The sequence below is a fragment of the Gymnogyps californianus genome, chromosome 19 (assembly GCF_018139145.2).
Source record: "Gymnogyps californianus isolate 813 chromosome 19, ASM1813914v2, whole genome shotgun sequence".
Classification (NCBI taxonomy): domain Eukaryota; kingdom Metazoa; phylum Chordata; class Aves; order Accipitriformes; family Cathartidae; genus Gymnogyps; species Gymnogyps californianus.
In genome coordinates, this window is record NC_059489.1 from 7,942,443 (window position 1) to 7,957,256 (window position 14,814).

General features: G+C 46.7%; 1 protein-coding gene across 1 annotated transcript in view; it reads left to right on the forward strand.

The window, feature by feature from the left end:
• The window catches only part of MYO15B (myosin XVB), a 46,550-nt gene that overhangs the window by 16,690 nt on the left and 15,046 nt on the right, over positions 1–14,814 (forward strand). Inside the window, exons 19-36 of the mRNA XM_050908659.1 lie at positions 110–155; positions 538–672; positions 1,418–1,593; positions 2,033–2,126; positions 3,810–3,884; positions 5,504–5,561; positions 7,122–7,252; positions 7,361–7,456; positions 9,253–9,488; positions 9,568–9,746; positions 10,465–10,537; positions 10,986–11,192; positions 11,300–11,379; positions 11,585–11,682; positions 11,864–11,951; positions 13,384–13,488; positions 13,672–13,766; positions 14,361–14,609. Of these exons, the coding sequence (XP_050764616.1) occupies positions 110–155; positions 538–672; positions 1,418–1,593; positions 2,033–2,126; positions 3,810–3,884; positions 5,504–5,561; positions 7,122–7,252; positions 7,361–7,456; positions 9,253–9,488; positions 9,568–9,746; positions 10,465–10,537; positions 10,986–11,192; positions 11,300–11,379; positions 11,585–11,682; positions 11,864–11,951; positions 13,384–13,488; positions 13,672–13,766; positions 14,361–14,609 (2,221 nt within the window). The remainder of the gene's footprint in view (positions 1–109; positions 156–537; positions 673–1,417; positions 1,594–2,032; positions 2,127–3,809; positions 3,885–5,503; positions 5,562–7,121; positions 7,253–7,360; positions 7,457–9,252; positions 9,489–9,567; positions 9,747–10,464; positions 10,538–10,985; positions 11,193–11,299; positions 11,380–11,584; positions 11,683–11,863; positions 11,952–13,383; positions 13,489–13,671; positions 13,767–14,360; positions 14,610–14,814) is intronic.

Consider the following 14,814-nt stretch of genomic DNA (forward strand, 5'->3'; position numbering starts at 1 on the left):
ATGATGCCATCCCTGCGCTGGGCTGATTGCTACACCCAGAAGTGTGCGAAGGCTTCCCAGGTCAGCACAGAGAGGAGGATGATCAAAGGGTCTTCCTTCTGTTTTGCAGGAGCCATGCCTTCTTCATTCGGTGCATCACCCCTAATCCCAAAAAGGTAGGGCAGCACCCTGAGCTCCTTATGGAGTTCCTCAGTTCCTTGAAGTCCAGTCCTCTTCAGCAGCTCTCCTTTCACTGTTGGGGTTTGGACTTCTTTGCTTCATTTGATAGCTTGAAACTTTTCTTCCTCTTTCTCTGTCTCTCACCCTTTCCTGTGGCCATGTGAGCTGACCACATGCTGGAGGATAAGAAGCCAGTGTCAGCTGGACACCAAAGGATGTGTTGGGTTTCATGTTCCATCGCCCATAGACCATAGCAAGATCTAACCCAAGGACAGAACAATAGAAGGAGACCCTATTTAAACTCTCTGCCTTCTGTCTCCTTTCTTTTTGCTTTCTTTATTTCTTATTCTACATTTTTGTTCTGCCTTATATTCACAGCTATCAAATGTCTTTGATATGGAGTATGTCACTTGTCAGCTGCAACATTCTGGGATACTGGAGGCTATCCACATTAGAAAGGAGGGGTACCCAGTCCGTCTTCCATTCCAGAACTTCCTAGCCAGGTACAGTGGTGTACTGGCTTGGGATTCCCCAGCCACTCAAAGCCTGGATGAACTTGTCAGCACATTGTGATTTGTCTTCCTCTGAGGACTCCAGTTACAGCCCTGGCTTCTGTCATATCAACATCTCATCTTCCAGGTATGGCCTCCTGGCTGGGCGGAGGCACAAGTGCTTGGAGGAGAGAGAAGACTGCGCAGCAGTGCTGTCTCATGTGTGGGGAACCCCTCAGATCTCTATCAGATTGGAGTAACAAAGGTGATGCCTATAGAGAATCCCATCTTAATCGCACAGGCCCAGCCATCTAGTCACTGGCTGTCAATGGACAGAGAGCAGCTTGGCTCTCTGCCCAAAGAGGGAGAACATTGTATGCCTTCACCTCCCTTTTGCTTTGCCTCTTGTCTCAAGTATGAAGGAGGGATTTTTAGCATTTCAGATAAAGAAACAGGAGAGACTGGCTCCAGGCTGTTGTAGTAGCATGGCCAACTCCTTTGTCTACCCAGCATTCCTTGATGGAGATATGGGCTTCTGCCTTTCCTGCCTACTAACCTTCATCACTCCCTGATTCCCTGTCCTCCACAAAGGCATCCACATCTGTCACCTCCTGTGCCTCCTGCCCTCCCCAATTAAGGGAGTGCAGTTTCCTTAGCAGGGAGCCTTAAAGGCTACAAAGAGATAAACCGGCAGCTTTTATTACTGATCAGCTCTTAGAGAAGCTGGCTGCTTTCCTTGTGGGTCAGCAGCTGTTCCCTTTGCCCAGGTCTTTCTGAAGGAGAAGGCCAGGCAGCTTCTGGAGAGACGATGGAACCAGAGGCAGAGTTGGGCCATCGTTACTCTGCAAAGGAACTTCCGATGCCTCCTTCGCCGCAGACGCCTCCGTGTCCTCCAGGAGAAAGTCACAATCATTCAGGCTCACTTCCGAGGTTACCAGGCAAGGTCAGGAGTCAAAGGCCAGGCGAGGTACAGCCCTTTGTCCTTGCCTAGGACAGCAAGGTGGGGATGTGCCTGGCCAGGCCCCTCCTCATGTTGGCTCCTGGCCTGCTCTGCAGAGGGGTATCCTGTTGCTGAAATGGTGGAGAAGGGACTTCCCAGCCCGGTTTCCAACACTGAGCAGAGGTTCCAGCGGAAATACAGCTGCTGTCAAAACAGTTACAGTAACTTGCCTGTGCTAAGGCTGATATTGTGATACCTAGGGTAAAGGATGTAGGGAAAACATCTAAGAGAGGACCAGGCTTAACACAGTAAGACCAAATCCGGACTGGCTGACTGTATTAATGTTCTGTTTGGCCCATACCCTCGAATTGAGTCCACAGTCTGCCTAAATTTTGTTGATGTTTCCCTCATTAGCAATTCTTCTCTTTTCACATCCCCCTAGGAAGCGTTACAGGAGGCTGAAGAAGACTTTGGTGCAATTTAATACCATGATTTTAATCTCCAGACGTTTGATTCAAAGGAGGAAGCACTGCCAGGTAACAGCATTCTTCTCAGAACCAGGTGTACTGCAGGAGCTATTTCTGCTCTAAGTAGAGAGAGCTGGTGACTGGGTGAGGTGGGGGCAGGGATGGCTTTAGAAGGTTTCTTGGAAATGATCCAGTGAGGTGTCCTTCACTCTCTGGCTGACATAAATGTAGTAAAAAGAAGGAACCATAGAGACTGGAGCCTTCTCTCCCTAGACGAAGTTAAGAATTGGCAAAGGTAGTACAAATGCAGCCGATTCGTATGTCTGTGTATGTGAGCTTCTCTAGGTTGCCCCACACAAGACATGAGCTTATTCCATCTGTGGCCTCCAGAGCTGCTGTTCTGCTCAAGCTGTACGGAGTCATTCATCTTGCTCTTTTAGTTGTCCAGTTCAATTTCTGGTGTTTTCCCAGATCCTGACTGAAATGCAAGATTTTTTCAGTCCACAGTGATCCTTCCCTGACCCCTTACAGATACCTCAGGCTGCTGAAGTCCTTGGCCTTTTGGAAATCAGCTGGGCCCATAGTTGGGGTGAGAACAGGATGGCAGTGGTTTGAGAAGATGGAAAATTGTGTGCAGGGGAGAGCCATGGTTCTGTCAAATGGGTTGAATGTATTTTGCACAAGCTATTAAAAAGAAAATTGAAAACAGGGAATCAGACCACTCATCTTTAGAGTAGCAACTAACATCCCAATAGCTGTCAGCTTCACGAGGGAGGGACCCAGTACAGCTGCTGGCATGACTAGCAAAGGATGGGGCAGAGGGTTAAGGTCAGTGGTGGTGTTGGAAGACTGCAGAGGTTCCTTCTGCCATGCCAGGCCCAGAGCAGTGTGTGTTTCTGTTCCTTTTCCTGCCCCTTCCTACTTGGACAGGATCCAGCTTTTCTTTCTCCCAGGTAACCACAACAGCAGAGCTCTTTTGAATCTGTTTCTGTTCCTCCAGTGTTTGCTTGCTGAGGTCTCTGTACATGCTGTAGCAACAATAAAGGTCTCAAAGTTCACCTGCTGCAAAGTTCCTCCTTTTCCCCCCAACCCACAGCCCTGCCCTTTGGACTTTAGCACGCCTACTGTCTTTCTCAGACCAACCCTCGTAACCTCCTATCTAGTTACACCATTCTGCAACATAGACAAGCAAGAGAGAGAGAGGGAGAGACAGAGACCTTCCTTTTCCCTCTCGGAGTAGGAGTCAGGTGAGTGGTGAGGCTGGGGGACAATAGAATGGATGGGAAAGGGCAGAGCTGCAAGGGAGTTTGGCTTTTGGTGTCCCTCCCACCCCCTCTAAAGGGGTCTCTCTCCATGGACAACTTCAGCCGTCCATGTTCAGGCTGCGTTACCATACTCTGATGCTGGAGGAGGCAGGTGAATGTTTCTGACAGCTTCTGTGTACTTTTGTCCTGAGACACAGCAAATGCTAGGCAAGGGAGGAAAGGTGTGGCAGGGATGCTGGGCAGGTGGTGAAGGCTCTTGCTGTTGAATTATGTTGTGCAGGGCAGGTGGTGTTTCAGCAAAGCTAAGGGCTTTGCCTGGGCATCCCCTTCTCAATACACTGCGTTGAGTCCCAAGAAGGCTCTGTTCTGTCATTTTTATCTGCTGGAGCAGGACGCCCATCTGTAGAGTCTGCCCCCAGAAGCAGCTGGAAGTGACCTCATATACATCTTTTCCCCCCCCTATTCCCCTTTCATCTCCTAAATGCAGGAGTTAGAGGAAAGGAAACGAAGAAGGAGGTCCCTGGCCAGTGGTGACACAGAGAACAGTCCCAACCAAGGAATGGTAAGTTGTCAAACAGTCTGGGAGAGTCTGAGATAAAACAAGCCAGGCTCTCAGGGTGTTCTCCCTCCCCTATGCCTCCTCAGCCCAGGTTTGCTGGGGAACAGCAAAATGTCTGGAGAGTGTACAGAGCCCACATGTATGCTGGAAACCTAGCAGCAAGAATGCAGTTTAGCTGGTATAAAGAGCCTTCTAATACATAACTATCTCATTAGTTCAGTGTTTGCCTGGGCATAGTCAGGCATCATAAAGTGGTCCTGAGGCAGAGTACTGTATTTGTTCACAGCACTGGACCTGTTCTTTGGAGCTGGGAGGAAGACTATTTTTGGTAATCATATTCTGTTGTGAAGGGTGGGAATGAGACAGTTCTGCACAAATATATTTATGGAAGATGTTGTAGAGGAAGGGAGGTATTAAAGGCTTCATAACAAGTTTAACCTGTATCAACTACTATAAGTAACACTGCTAACTAATGTCATTATTTGTATGTTTAGCCCGGGCATACATTTGCTATGATGTGTGTAGCAAGGAAATCTGAATTGACACCATCCACAATTTTGCACAGATTTGTCAGTAACAATGACAGGAATACTTAGCACTGGGTGCTCTTGCAATATCACCTGCTTCCTCAGGTGTGGATCCAGGACTGTGGAATTTCACAGTACACTTCCTGAATATGCCATTGAAAAGCTAGACTTAAAGTCAAGTATTTTCTTATAAGCAAAATCAAACTGATCAAAAAAGCTATGAATCTATCTTTAAGCATTGCTGAGAGTTTTTGTGGAGAGAGATGTCAGAATAGTATGCTGGTGATTAGAGGCTTTACTATGCAGATCTTAAAAAAAAAAAAAAAAAAAAAAAAAGAAAAGAGAAAAAAAAAGGCAACCCCCAAAAGCTCAGGCTTTGTGCCTTTGGTTGGTTTCATAGTGTCTTAATCTGAGTAGTCCAGTCTGAAATACCCTGAACAGATGTTACATGCAAACATTGATGCTGATACACTATGTTGCATTGGCCCATTTACTTCCTACCTTGCACAAATGCACGCATCATGCAAGGTGCAAAACAGTGAAAAATCAAGGCTCATTGGCCGTTTCTCATCTGAATTACCAGGTACAGATCTGAGCTTCCTTAGGAACCTCCAAAATAGTGGCGTGCATCAAAGATCAGAATCAGGTCTCTTTTATTTATGCTGTAGCACTCTTGGATACTGAAAAATAAAAATGGCAGAAAAAGGAGTAGGAGGAAATGGCCCTTACCCTTCAACCATGATATCTTCTGTACAATATGCCAATCTTGTTAGTAATGAGACATGAGTCAAAGAAAGTAAACTTTCCTGTCATTTCCCCCTGTGGCAGTTGATTTTTTTTTTTTTTCCAGGAATTACTCACCTTTCCCTCTTTTGCTGTCCCATGTCACATACCTGTGTTAATATGATACTTCCGTATTTGTAATGTTTCTGAATGTTGCATAGGCAGAAATTACTGGTTTTGCTCAGATGCTCGATCCTTGTTCTGGTCAGCTTTTCAAAGGCAGCTTTACCCAGTCTCACCAGAACAGCTCAGGGTTTATATGTTGTTTCACTTCTGGTACCCCAGTGACTGACTTGCTCGCTCTCTCCACAGGACGTGGGACTGCTGGAGATCCCTGCAGAGCTTGCTGCCCTCCTGCAGTTAGCTGAAGGTGAGAAATGGTCTCTCCTTCCCTCCCTTTCCTGCACTGCTTTACTTTACTGTTTATTTCCTTGTTTTCTAGCAGTTTAAGTATGTGCTTGTTCTACCTGCTGTCTGTCACCTGGGTTATATTTGATTTATTATTATTGCAGTGTAAATATAAAGGCAAATGGTGTCATGTATATTGTTTCCCAACACGACAGGGTGGAAAAGCAACTTGGGCCAGTGGGCAGAACACCAGATTAAAATTCAGTATCTTTGTTACCTTCTCAGCTCTTCTTTTGAACTGTGCTGATAGAACTGATGAGAGTGATGGTGCAAAACTTTTTGGTCAAAGCTGTGTGACAGCAAACTCTTTAATGAACCCAGGTCTCTTGCAGAGCTGGATATTTGGGGTGTGAGCACTTAAACCCATCTTTTTTCTACTCAAAAATCTTTAAGGAAATTGAAGGTGAAGAAGTCAAAACTACAATTTTGGCACTTTCAAAGAAATATTTGGGGGTTTTCATTAAAAATTATTTGTTCAAAAGTAATCACTTCTTTTTAAATAGACGTATGTAGAAACAATGTAACAACTTAAGGATGTAACAACATAACAATTAAGGGAAACATTTTGCTTGGGATGGAAAGTTTTTTGGTTTGTTTTCAAATCACCAAAATCACTAACTGAAATAATTTACCAAGTTATTGACATGATCTTGAGCATTAAGTTATTTGCAGTTTTGTTTCCTCTGTAACTCTTTGTACAATGTATGCATTTAAGTTGAAATAGGTTGAGGCAGGATTTGCCCCTTTATGTTGGTATAGCATCTAATAAAATGACAGCTGTATCTTTGGCCTTCTGTGTAGTACAGTAAAAGATACAATCAGGCAGAAGAGTCTCGTGAATTGGAGCAGACTGTGCTGGATTCCCAAACACCTCACACTTCATGGCATACCCCTCTATATCAGCTGGTCTAGTGAGCAATGTTACCTAGAGGAGCTTAGGGGACAAACTGCACTGAAACTGCTGAAAATGAAAGCTGGTGGGATGCAAACACGGAGGAGGGGGGCATCAGGGGACACACTGGTTTGGAGATAGAGGAATGCACAGAAGCTGTGCTGCATTGAGAAATCTCTTCATTTAGGAAAATGTTTGCTTCTCTATTATCCATGGTAAATCCCTCATCCAGTGCCTCATCATGAAGATCTCTCATTTACTTGTTGACTGAACAGTTGTCAGCAGTATCTCTGCACAGGCTCAGTGTATCCTGCCTTGTAAACTCTGCATAACAGAATTGAAACTCCAGGTGCTGACTGCCCTCTGGGTGTTACCCAGGGATAAGAGTCTGAAAGATCAGAGGTGTAAAAGCTCTCTCCTGAAGTTAGGCCTTGTGGTCTCAAGGAAGTGAGGATGTGCCTGCTTGGGGGTTTAGGGCAGCAGGGGTGGACTGGGTGTCCCTGGAGCCAGGGGGCTGGTACAGGTGCTCAGGCAAGGTTAGATGTATGTTAGCCATGTGTTGCACTGTGAGTTGGGTGTGTTCTGGCTGCCTTTCCAACTGCTACAACACAAGACCTCTTTCTCTTGCAGGTCAGTACCGAGCACAGGCCAACCAGATAACTGAGGCATTGCCTCCAGAAGTCAAGGTCAAAGATGACCTTTCCCTCCCACCCACCATCAACAGCTATCCTTTCTCCTCCTTCATTAAGTCACACTTCCAGGTAGGGACTCTTTTTATATCTCTTCATTGCTTCCCCTCTGGAGGGGGACATTAGTTCTAGTAACACCAGGAACAAACTCCAAGTTTCTGTCCTTTTGTTTCTTTGTAGCAGACAGATTTCCCTGCCCCTGGTCAGCCTCTGCAGCACCCCTTAACTCGTCTGGATGCTGAATACCAGGAGAGCGCGCTTGAGATCAACAAACTGGTAAGAGACATCTTTCTTGACCAGGGCCTCGTTGAAGAACGGGTGGGCATAAGACCATGTTTTGATGCCGTTATACAGCAAGATGCTGATGGTGGCTACTGTTTTTACAATACATGGTGTGTTAGGAGAGCAGAATAAATTGCTCCTTCTAGGCACTGGAGCAGTCTGGCAGAGATCACATGCAGCCCCTTAGGGTTGCTGTGTTCTTGGTGAGGCATAGACCAGCCATAAACCAATGGGATCAAAGTGAATTGCCTGGTGATGTAGCCTCCGAATTTGGCAGGACGTACAGGAATTAGACTGCTAAGCCTTAGTTTCCCAGTATTCCAGATTCAGTAGCAATGACAGTATAAGGGGGATCTGTCTTCTCAAGCACTTATTCTTATCTGTCAGTCATAAAAAAGTTTAACTCAGATCTTTTCCATGATGTGGTTTATAGTAAATATATTGATTGTATCTCAGGCATACATTTGCGTCAGTACACAACAGGGGACAGTGAACTGTTGTATAAAGGCTGGAAAAAGGCAGGGACTTTGTCATCAAGAAAACTACACCTGGAACCACACCCTAATTCTGTAGTGTTTGCGTGAGGGGGATGGTGTTATTTCATCTCTGTGGATGTGAAACATACGTTTCTTCTTAAAAATGGTAATGTTGACTCTGAAAATAGAATGAAACTTCAGGTAATTTCTAAGTAAATCTGGTAATCCTTTTGAGAATTACATGCAATTAACATAAGCCTGTTAGGAAAGGTAATACCTAAAACCAGTCTCTTGTTTTGTCCTAATGATCCCAATTATAGAAGAGCAAAAGCTTCAATAAAATCTTGTGAACAGGATTGTGTTTAAGCATTCTACTATTATTTTTCCTGAAGATTAAAGATATTTTTTCTCCATTGCTAATAAAAAAAAAAAATATACTATTTCTTTGGCAAAGGCTGTAATACATAGGGATTTACTACAAAGTATTCCATGAGAACTAAACAACCACCATCTCCTGTTTTGCTCAGTGAATCTCTGACATGCTTACTAACAGTAACCGTTTTAAGAAGTGGTGTTCTCTGAGGAAAAAAATAGGCCATCACTCATGAATGTTCTTTCCAAAGCTGTCCATGGCACATTTTAGAAAAAATTTAATCTAATGATATATTGAAGTGTAGAGGCTGAAAGAAATTATTCTGTACCTAAGGATGAGAAATACAAATTACAAAAGCGTCTAAGATGTTGATATGCATTGCCAAGAAGCTGAATCATTGCTTAAGTGTGTTGGTTGAGATACCACATCTCATACTACTTGGTATAATATTAACTACACCAAAGTCTTTTTAACACTCAGTTGTTAGACAGTGGTTCCTCATGTCTGGCGCTCTGAGCTTTTCACAAAGATCAGCTAAGCATCAATTTCTTTTACGTATTTTTACACCTAGGCAGCCTGTGGGCTCAGACACCGTAACAAAGAGCCTACGGTAACTTGCTTGTCTATCTGAGCTCTGCCCAAAGACAGGGAAGTATTTTGCCCAAGAACAAATTCTGAGTCAGAGGCATAACTAAGAAGAGACTGAAGTCGTCCTGACTTTTAGTCAGGGTCCAATCTCTACGAACACTGCCTCTCAAATTCCCCAGAACTTAGATGATGCACGAAACCTGAGAACAGATCCCGATCTGAGTGTTGGCTACTCTTCTTAGGTTCACAAACACCCTGGTGTCTACAACCGAGGTTGTCACCTTACAACACAGTTTGAGACAGAGGGTTACAGCTAGAGCGCTCTCTTTTTTTTTCCCCCTGGATGCTTCTAGATTTTGCGGTTCATTGGTGACAAGAATCTCCATGGCTGGCAAGAGGTACTTCTGGGCAACTACATTGCTGGGAGAGGTTTGAATAATGTGGCTCTGCGCAATGAAATCTTCAGTCAGGTGGTTGCCCAGACATGGAAAAACCCAGACATGGAGCACAGCCAGCGAGCTTGGGTCCTGATGGCGACTTTGCTGAGCTGCTTTGCCCCTTCACCAGCACTGGAGAAGCCGTTGCTGAAGTAAGGAGGAGAAAAGACTACATTTTCATTAAGGTTAAGAGAGATGAGCAGTATGCTAACTGCAGTTGCCTTTTCCTAGATTTGTGTCAGATCATGGCATGGAGGGCTACAATGCTGTTTGTCAGCGCAAGATCTTGACAGCAGCACAGCACACAGAGATAGACTCTACATTCTCTCGGGCCTACCCTCCCACTCAGCTGGAGTGGACTGCAAACCAGAGGAGAGGGAAGATGGTGCTGGATGTTCATACCTTTAACGGTAACTTGTGCTTCTGCCCTTCTGCTATCTTCTAGTCCCTAAGGACTTTTCCAGTGCAGAAATCAATGTTCAGAAAATACTTCCCTCAGCTTAGTAAAGAGGGATCAGAACACCGATTGCTTCTGGCTGGTACAACCATGGTGGATACAAGCATCTGAATCTAGACCCAAAAATCCCAAAGTCTGGGCCTGATGAGACTGACTACTCGGGCTGAGGGATGAGATTCTTCTGGGCTTGGGCCCCTCTGAACAGAGGGCTGTTCTGGTTGTGCATCTCTATGGATCCAGTTTTCCTGTTATCCATTACTGCATAGCCCATGCAGCAGCAACTGCTGCCTTTGTTACAGGGACTTTCTGCCTTTCTCCCTTCTCAAATATTGCCTTATGCTGCCTCTTGAGTGATCAGAAGCTCTGTGAATTGAATGCAGAACATCCCTGCTCTGGCTCCTTGGTGAGTGCAGTGGTGGCCCAAGCAAACCAGGACACTGCGAGGGTTTTCAGCTGTCAGGTTGGAAATGCCAATCTGTGCCATCAAACAGATATTTTGGATGTGAATGTGTTCATGTGGAGCCCTCCGTGTGCTTTCAGTCCTCCTGTGGCCCCCGCTCAGGAGTGTGTAAGACTTTTCAGCTGGGCTCTGCCTGTGTACTGCGCAGCTTAGGTGTTGCTTTGGGTCCTGCCGGGGAGGCTGTGTGTACTGACTTTCTTTTCTGTGCTAGAGGAGAAGTTCTCAGCTGAGGTGGAGTCCTGGATGACTGGGGAGCAGTATGCAGGCTGGCTCCTGAGTGCAAGGTACTGCCAGAGGATGGGAGAAGATCTGGGGGTATGAAAGAGGCTGTCACTAGTTCTAAGGTTCAGACTGGTCGGGGCTGCAGGCTAGAATTTATACGGTCAGGTGTGGAATAGCCACTCCTTACCCATTCTGGCTTGTGCTCTCTCCTTCACCCTTCCATCTGTGTGCATAAACTGCAGGCCTCTTTAGGAACAGAGGAATCACTGGCGTGATCTGTCAGAGCAGCTTCAGAGAAAAGATGAAAAAAAAAAAAAAAAGTGGACAAATCTTGAGTGATTCTAGTTTTTTCCTGACCCTGGGCACTTAATAGTTGATTCACACCCCAGATCTTAAGGACTTAAGCCAGGATAGACAAGGCAAGAAGAAACTGAATGCAATGTTTTCCTTTCTCTCCCTTTCCCCTGCCTACCTGGACACCTTTTCTCTCCTTCCTTTCCCTGTTACCAGGGGCTGTGATAAGAAGTCTCGAGGGTGGTCTATCTCCATGTTTACTGGCAACACATGGCAGGACCTGCTGGGCTGTGACTTTGTGCTGGACCTCATTGGAGAGATGGAGGAGACCAGCAACCTCAGCAGCCCCTCTCAGTCCTCAGCTGAGTACCCCATCACTCCTGAAAGGGACAGAATCTTCTTCCAGAACTCTGACCTGGATTCGTAAGTCACCTAATCCTCCTGCCCCACCACTTGTGGCACTGTCACCCAGTGGCTCATCTTTCTCTCAGCACTCTGCACTGTCCTCATCTAATTTTCCTCTTCAACAGGATCCCTCCTGCTCCAGGCATCCGGGCCCCTACCTTCCCACCACCTAGCCTGCCTCCAGAATTCAACCATCTCCATCCAGGTAAGCTCTTGCCCAGAACTGTGGATGGCACTGGGAAGGGCCAGATGGGCCCCAGCCGGGGAACCAGAGCAGAGGGGGAGACAGGTGATCCTTCTTGATATAGAGCAAGGAAGGGCTCCACTCCAAAACATGACTGTCTAATAGGGACTGGAGGCAGGGGAATGTTCCTTACCTGCCTTGTCACCAGACTTCTCTCTGCTCTTAGATCCAAGATTCAGAGATGACCTGAGGACCCCTGTAGGCTTGGATCACTATGTGGATGATCTCTTCAGCACTGTGCTGCATCAAGGCTCCAGAGTACCAGTAAGTCCCTTCATGGTCCCTCTTACTTTCTCTCTGCAGCTTTCCTGTCCCTGTGACTCCCTCAAGCATGCCTCTGCCTATTCACTCTGCCTCTGCTCAGCTCAGATATGCCTTCGGATGGCTCTCCCTCTGTGAAGTCTACCTCTCTGAGCTCATATAACTCTGTTTTTTCTTGATGCAGGATATGGAGAACAGGGAGATTCTGACTGGACGCATGAAAGGAGGTGGGAAGATTGGACCCACACAGAGAGGAATCTTTCCTTCTACAGGTCTGTGAGGGGATGGGGACAACTGGGAACACCTGTGGGGCTACATAAACTTCAGTGAGCACAAGTCAGGGAGTCCCTTAAACGCTAATTATTGCATGGGCTCAGCTGATTCATGAAGAGTATTGGTCTTTAGCGTAGGTCATCAGAAGTTGCACTCCTCACTCCCAGGTACTGGGAGACAGATGCTTTGGGGAAGGTGCTAGGTAAGGGTACCACCTTTGTTCTGCTTTTAATTTCTCTCGAGTTGGTCTTGGGGTCAAGGCAACAGGTAGCTTGCTTCTGACCCAGGCCACCTCTTCCCTAGGCCAATACTCGTAAGTCCTGTATTCACCTTCTATTCATCTTGTGCTTTCACAAAATAGTTGCTGCCTTTCTCAGGGGAGGGTTTTAATCTTTTTTATTGCTTCCTTACAGACTTTCCCATCATCTCTAGCTATTCCTTGGGTTAGTAAGTCTGAACCCTGCAGAGGTTCTGGTTTGTGTGTTTGGTTTCTTTACTTTTCCTCATTTCTGTGGAGCTAAGACTCAGGTATTTTCAGTAGGCTGGAGTCAAACACCGATATATTAATGGCACTGAGAAATGTGCATGTGTAGGAACACACCCAGCTGTTTCAGAAAGGTGAAGAATGTCCTTTTCAGATCATTACTGAGACTGGGACTATTTTTGGCTATTGTAGAGGCTCTGGGGCATGACAAGCCCTATTACAGATCACTGGCCTGAGGCCAGTTTGTCACTCACGTGGCCACTTAGATCAGTGAGGAATGTAAAGATCTCTCCATGGCATCCCTGGGCTGTTCTCACTGGCGAGGACATCATGATTCGGTAGACATGTGCCGTGTGCTGACTTAGTCCTAGCTGAGACTGATCTCCATGCCCCTTGCTCTGCTGGCTTTGCTCTCAGTGGGATTTCTGTTTTGTGGCCTCATGTGAGACTTGACTGCTGAGAGCAGAGGAATTCCTTTCTCCCCACAGTTCCTTCACGTGATACACAATGCCACCCAGGCCAGGGCTCATTGTTCATTCACCCTTGCTACCTGCTGCAAAGAGACTGATACAGGTGTGGCAGTCCCAGAGATCTTTGCCTATCCCTCAAGAGAAACCCTTCTCTGTAATCATACACAGGCAGGAGTTATTTATATGCTTAGTCATGAAGGAGGGTGGTGTCCTAAGCTAGACTGCAGAAGCAGGGTCTGGATACTGCTATTGTAAAGTCTGGCAGGCCACACGTTTCTCTTTGGTTTCCTTTTTCCACCTGAGTTTTGCTGTGTCCTGCTGTGTGTAAAGAGACAAACCATTCACATGTCCCTCTGGTTGGTGCATGTGGAGAGAATCAGAGGTACCCAGTCTATGCGATGTGCTCTGCAGGATTGATCAGGGCTTTCTCATCTGCGATTTCCCAAAAGCACTGTGCGCATGGTCTTTTGCCTCTAGGCTTCTCTGGAATAACTCAAGCACCAGTTTACCAGCCCATGCCTTCGATGATGGGGATGCCAGCAGCCATGCCTATCATACCAGCGGCTGGTGGGATTGCACCAGGTAATAACACAGCATTTCAGTAACTATACAGGGGAAGAGGATGGAAGGGTGGGTGTTGTAATGGAGCCTGTGCATTTGAACGTCAGGCGGGGTGCACAGTGAGCACTCAGCTCTGGGCTGATGCTCAGGCACTGTGGGGAATGATTGCCTGTGGGCTTTTGCAGACGTGTGTGTCTTCCACAGCCGTGGTTATGCCCCAGCCTGTGGTTCCAGCTGCAGATCCCAATCAGTTAGCAGCACAACAGCAAGTCTTTATCAACCAGCAAGCCATGCTCATGGTGAGTGGAAGGGACTGGCTGGGAGGGGCCCAGGAACTGGGGAAGAATAACACACTGGTGTATGTGCTGTGAAGAGGTTAGCCATGCTCCCCTCCTGCCTTAGGCCTGCTCTGTAACACTCTGTGCTTATGTGCTGGGGGTTAGCTATATAAAGTTGGGATTAAAGACTGCAAAACTGGGAACGCCCTTTTCGCCCCTTTGTGTACATGGGGACACTCAGGCACTGTAGGTGAGTGAATAGCAGGGACAAGAGCAGACCCCAAGAAGCCTCAGCTGTAATTCCCATGCGTTTTTAAGCTAGGATTTGCTACAGATGCAAATCTGCAGTGTTCTGCTTTCTGTACAAAGCCGTGTGAGTGCATGGAAATCCCAGGCTATCTTACTGGTAGCTGAGTCTTTGGGGTGTTAGGAGCTCTGCATACTTGCCTAGGTGGGAGCAGACTCCCTGGGCATGCCTTGTCCATAACACTGGGAAATTTGCAGTGGGCTATGCAGATGTTCCGTGATTACCAGTGAAAGAATGGGACAGCCTGACTGATGGCTGGTGGTTTTGTGTAGCCTAGAGCTCATGGACGTTGCAATTCCTTCCTTCAGGCCCAGCAGATGACCCTTCAAGCAATGAGCATTTCCCAGCAACAGCAGCAGCAGCAGCAACAGCAGCGGTGGCAACAGTCTCTTGAGAACTCAAGGCCAAGAGTCTCAAGTCCACCACAAGCCCAAGGCCCGGCTCCAGCCTCAGCCCCAGTCCCAGCCACTTCCCCAAAACCCAAGAAGCCTCCCAGCAGCCAGAATGCTGCACCACCACCAAAGGCTCCAGAACCGCCAGCTAAGGCAGAAGAACTGGTATGAGAAACAAACAGTGGTGGTGAATTTGGTTTGAATTTCATGATTTGCATTTGCTCTGCTTTCCTTCCAGTGTGGCAGTGGTTTGGCAGAGAGGAGAGCAGAGACCTATGCTTACCTATGATACTGAGGCCTTTCAAACTCTGCTTGCAATGTCTATAAGACGCAGGATCAAACCTTAGTGACATTAGCTCTGTGGAGGTTT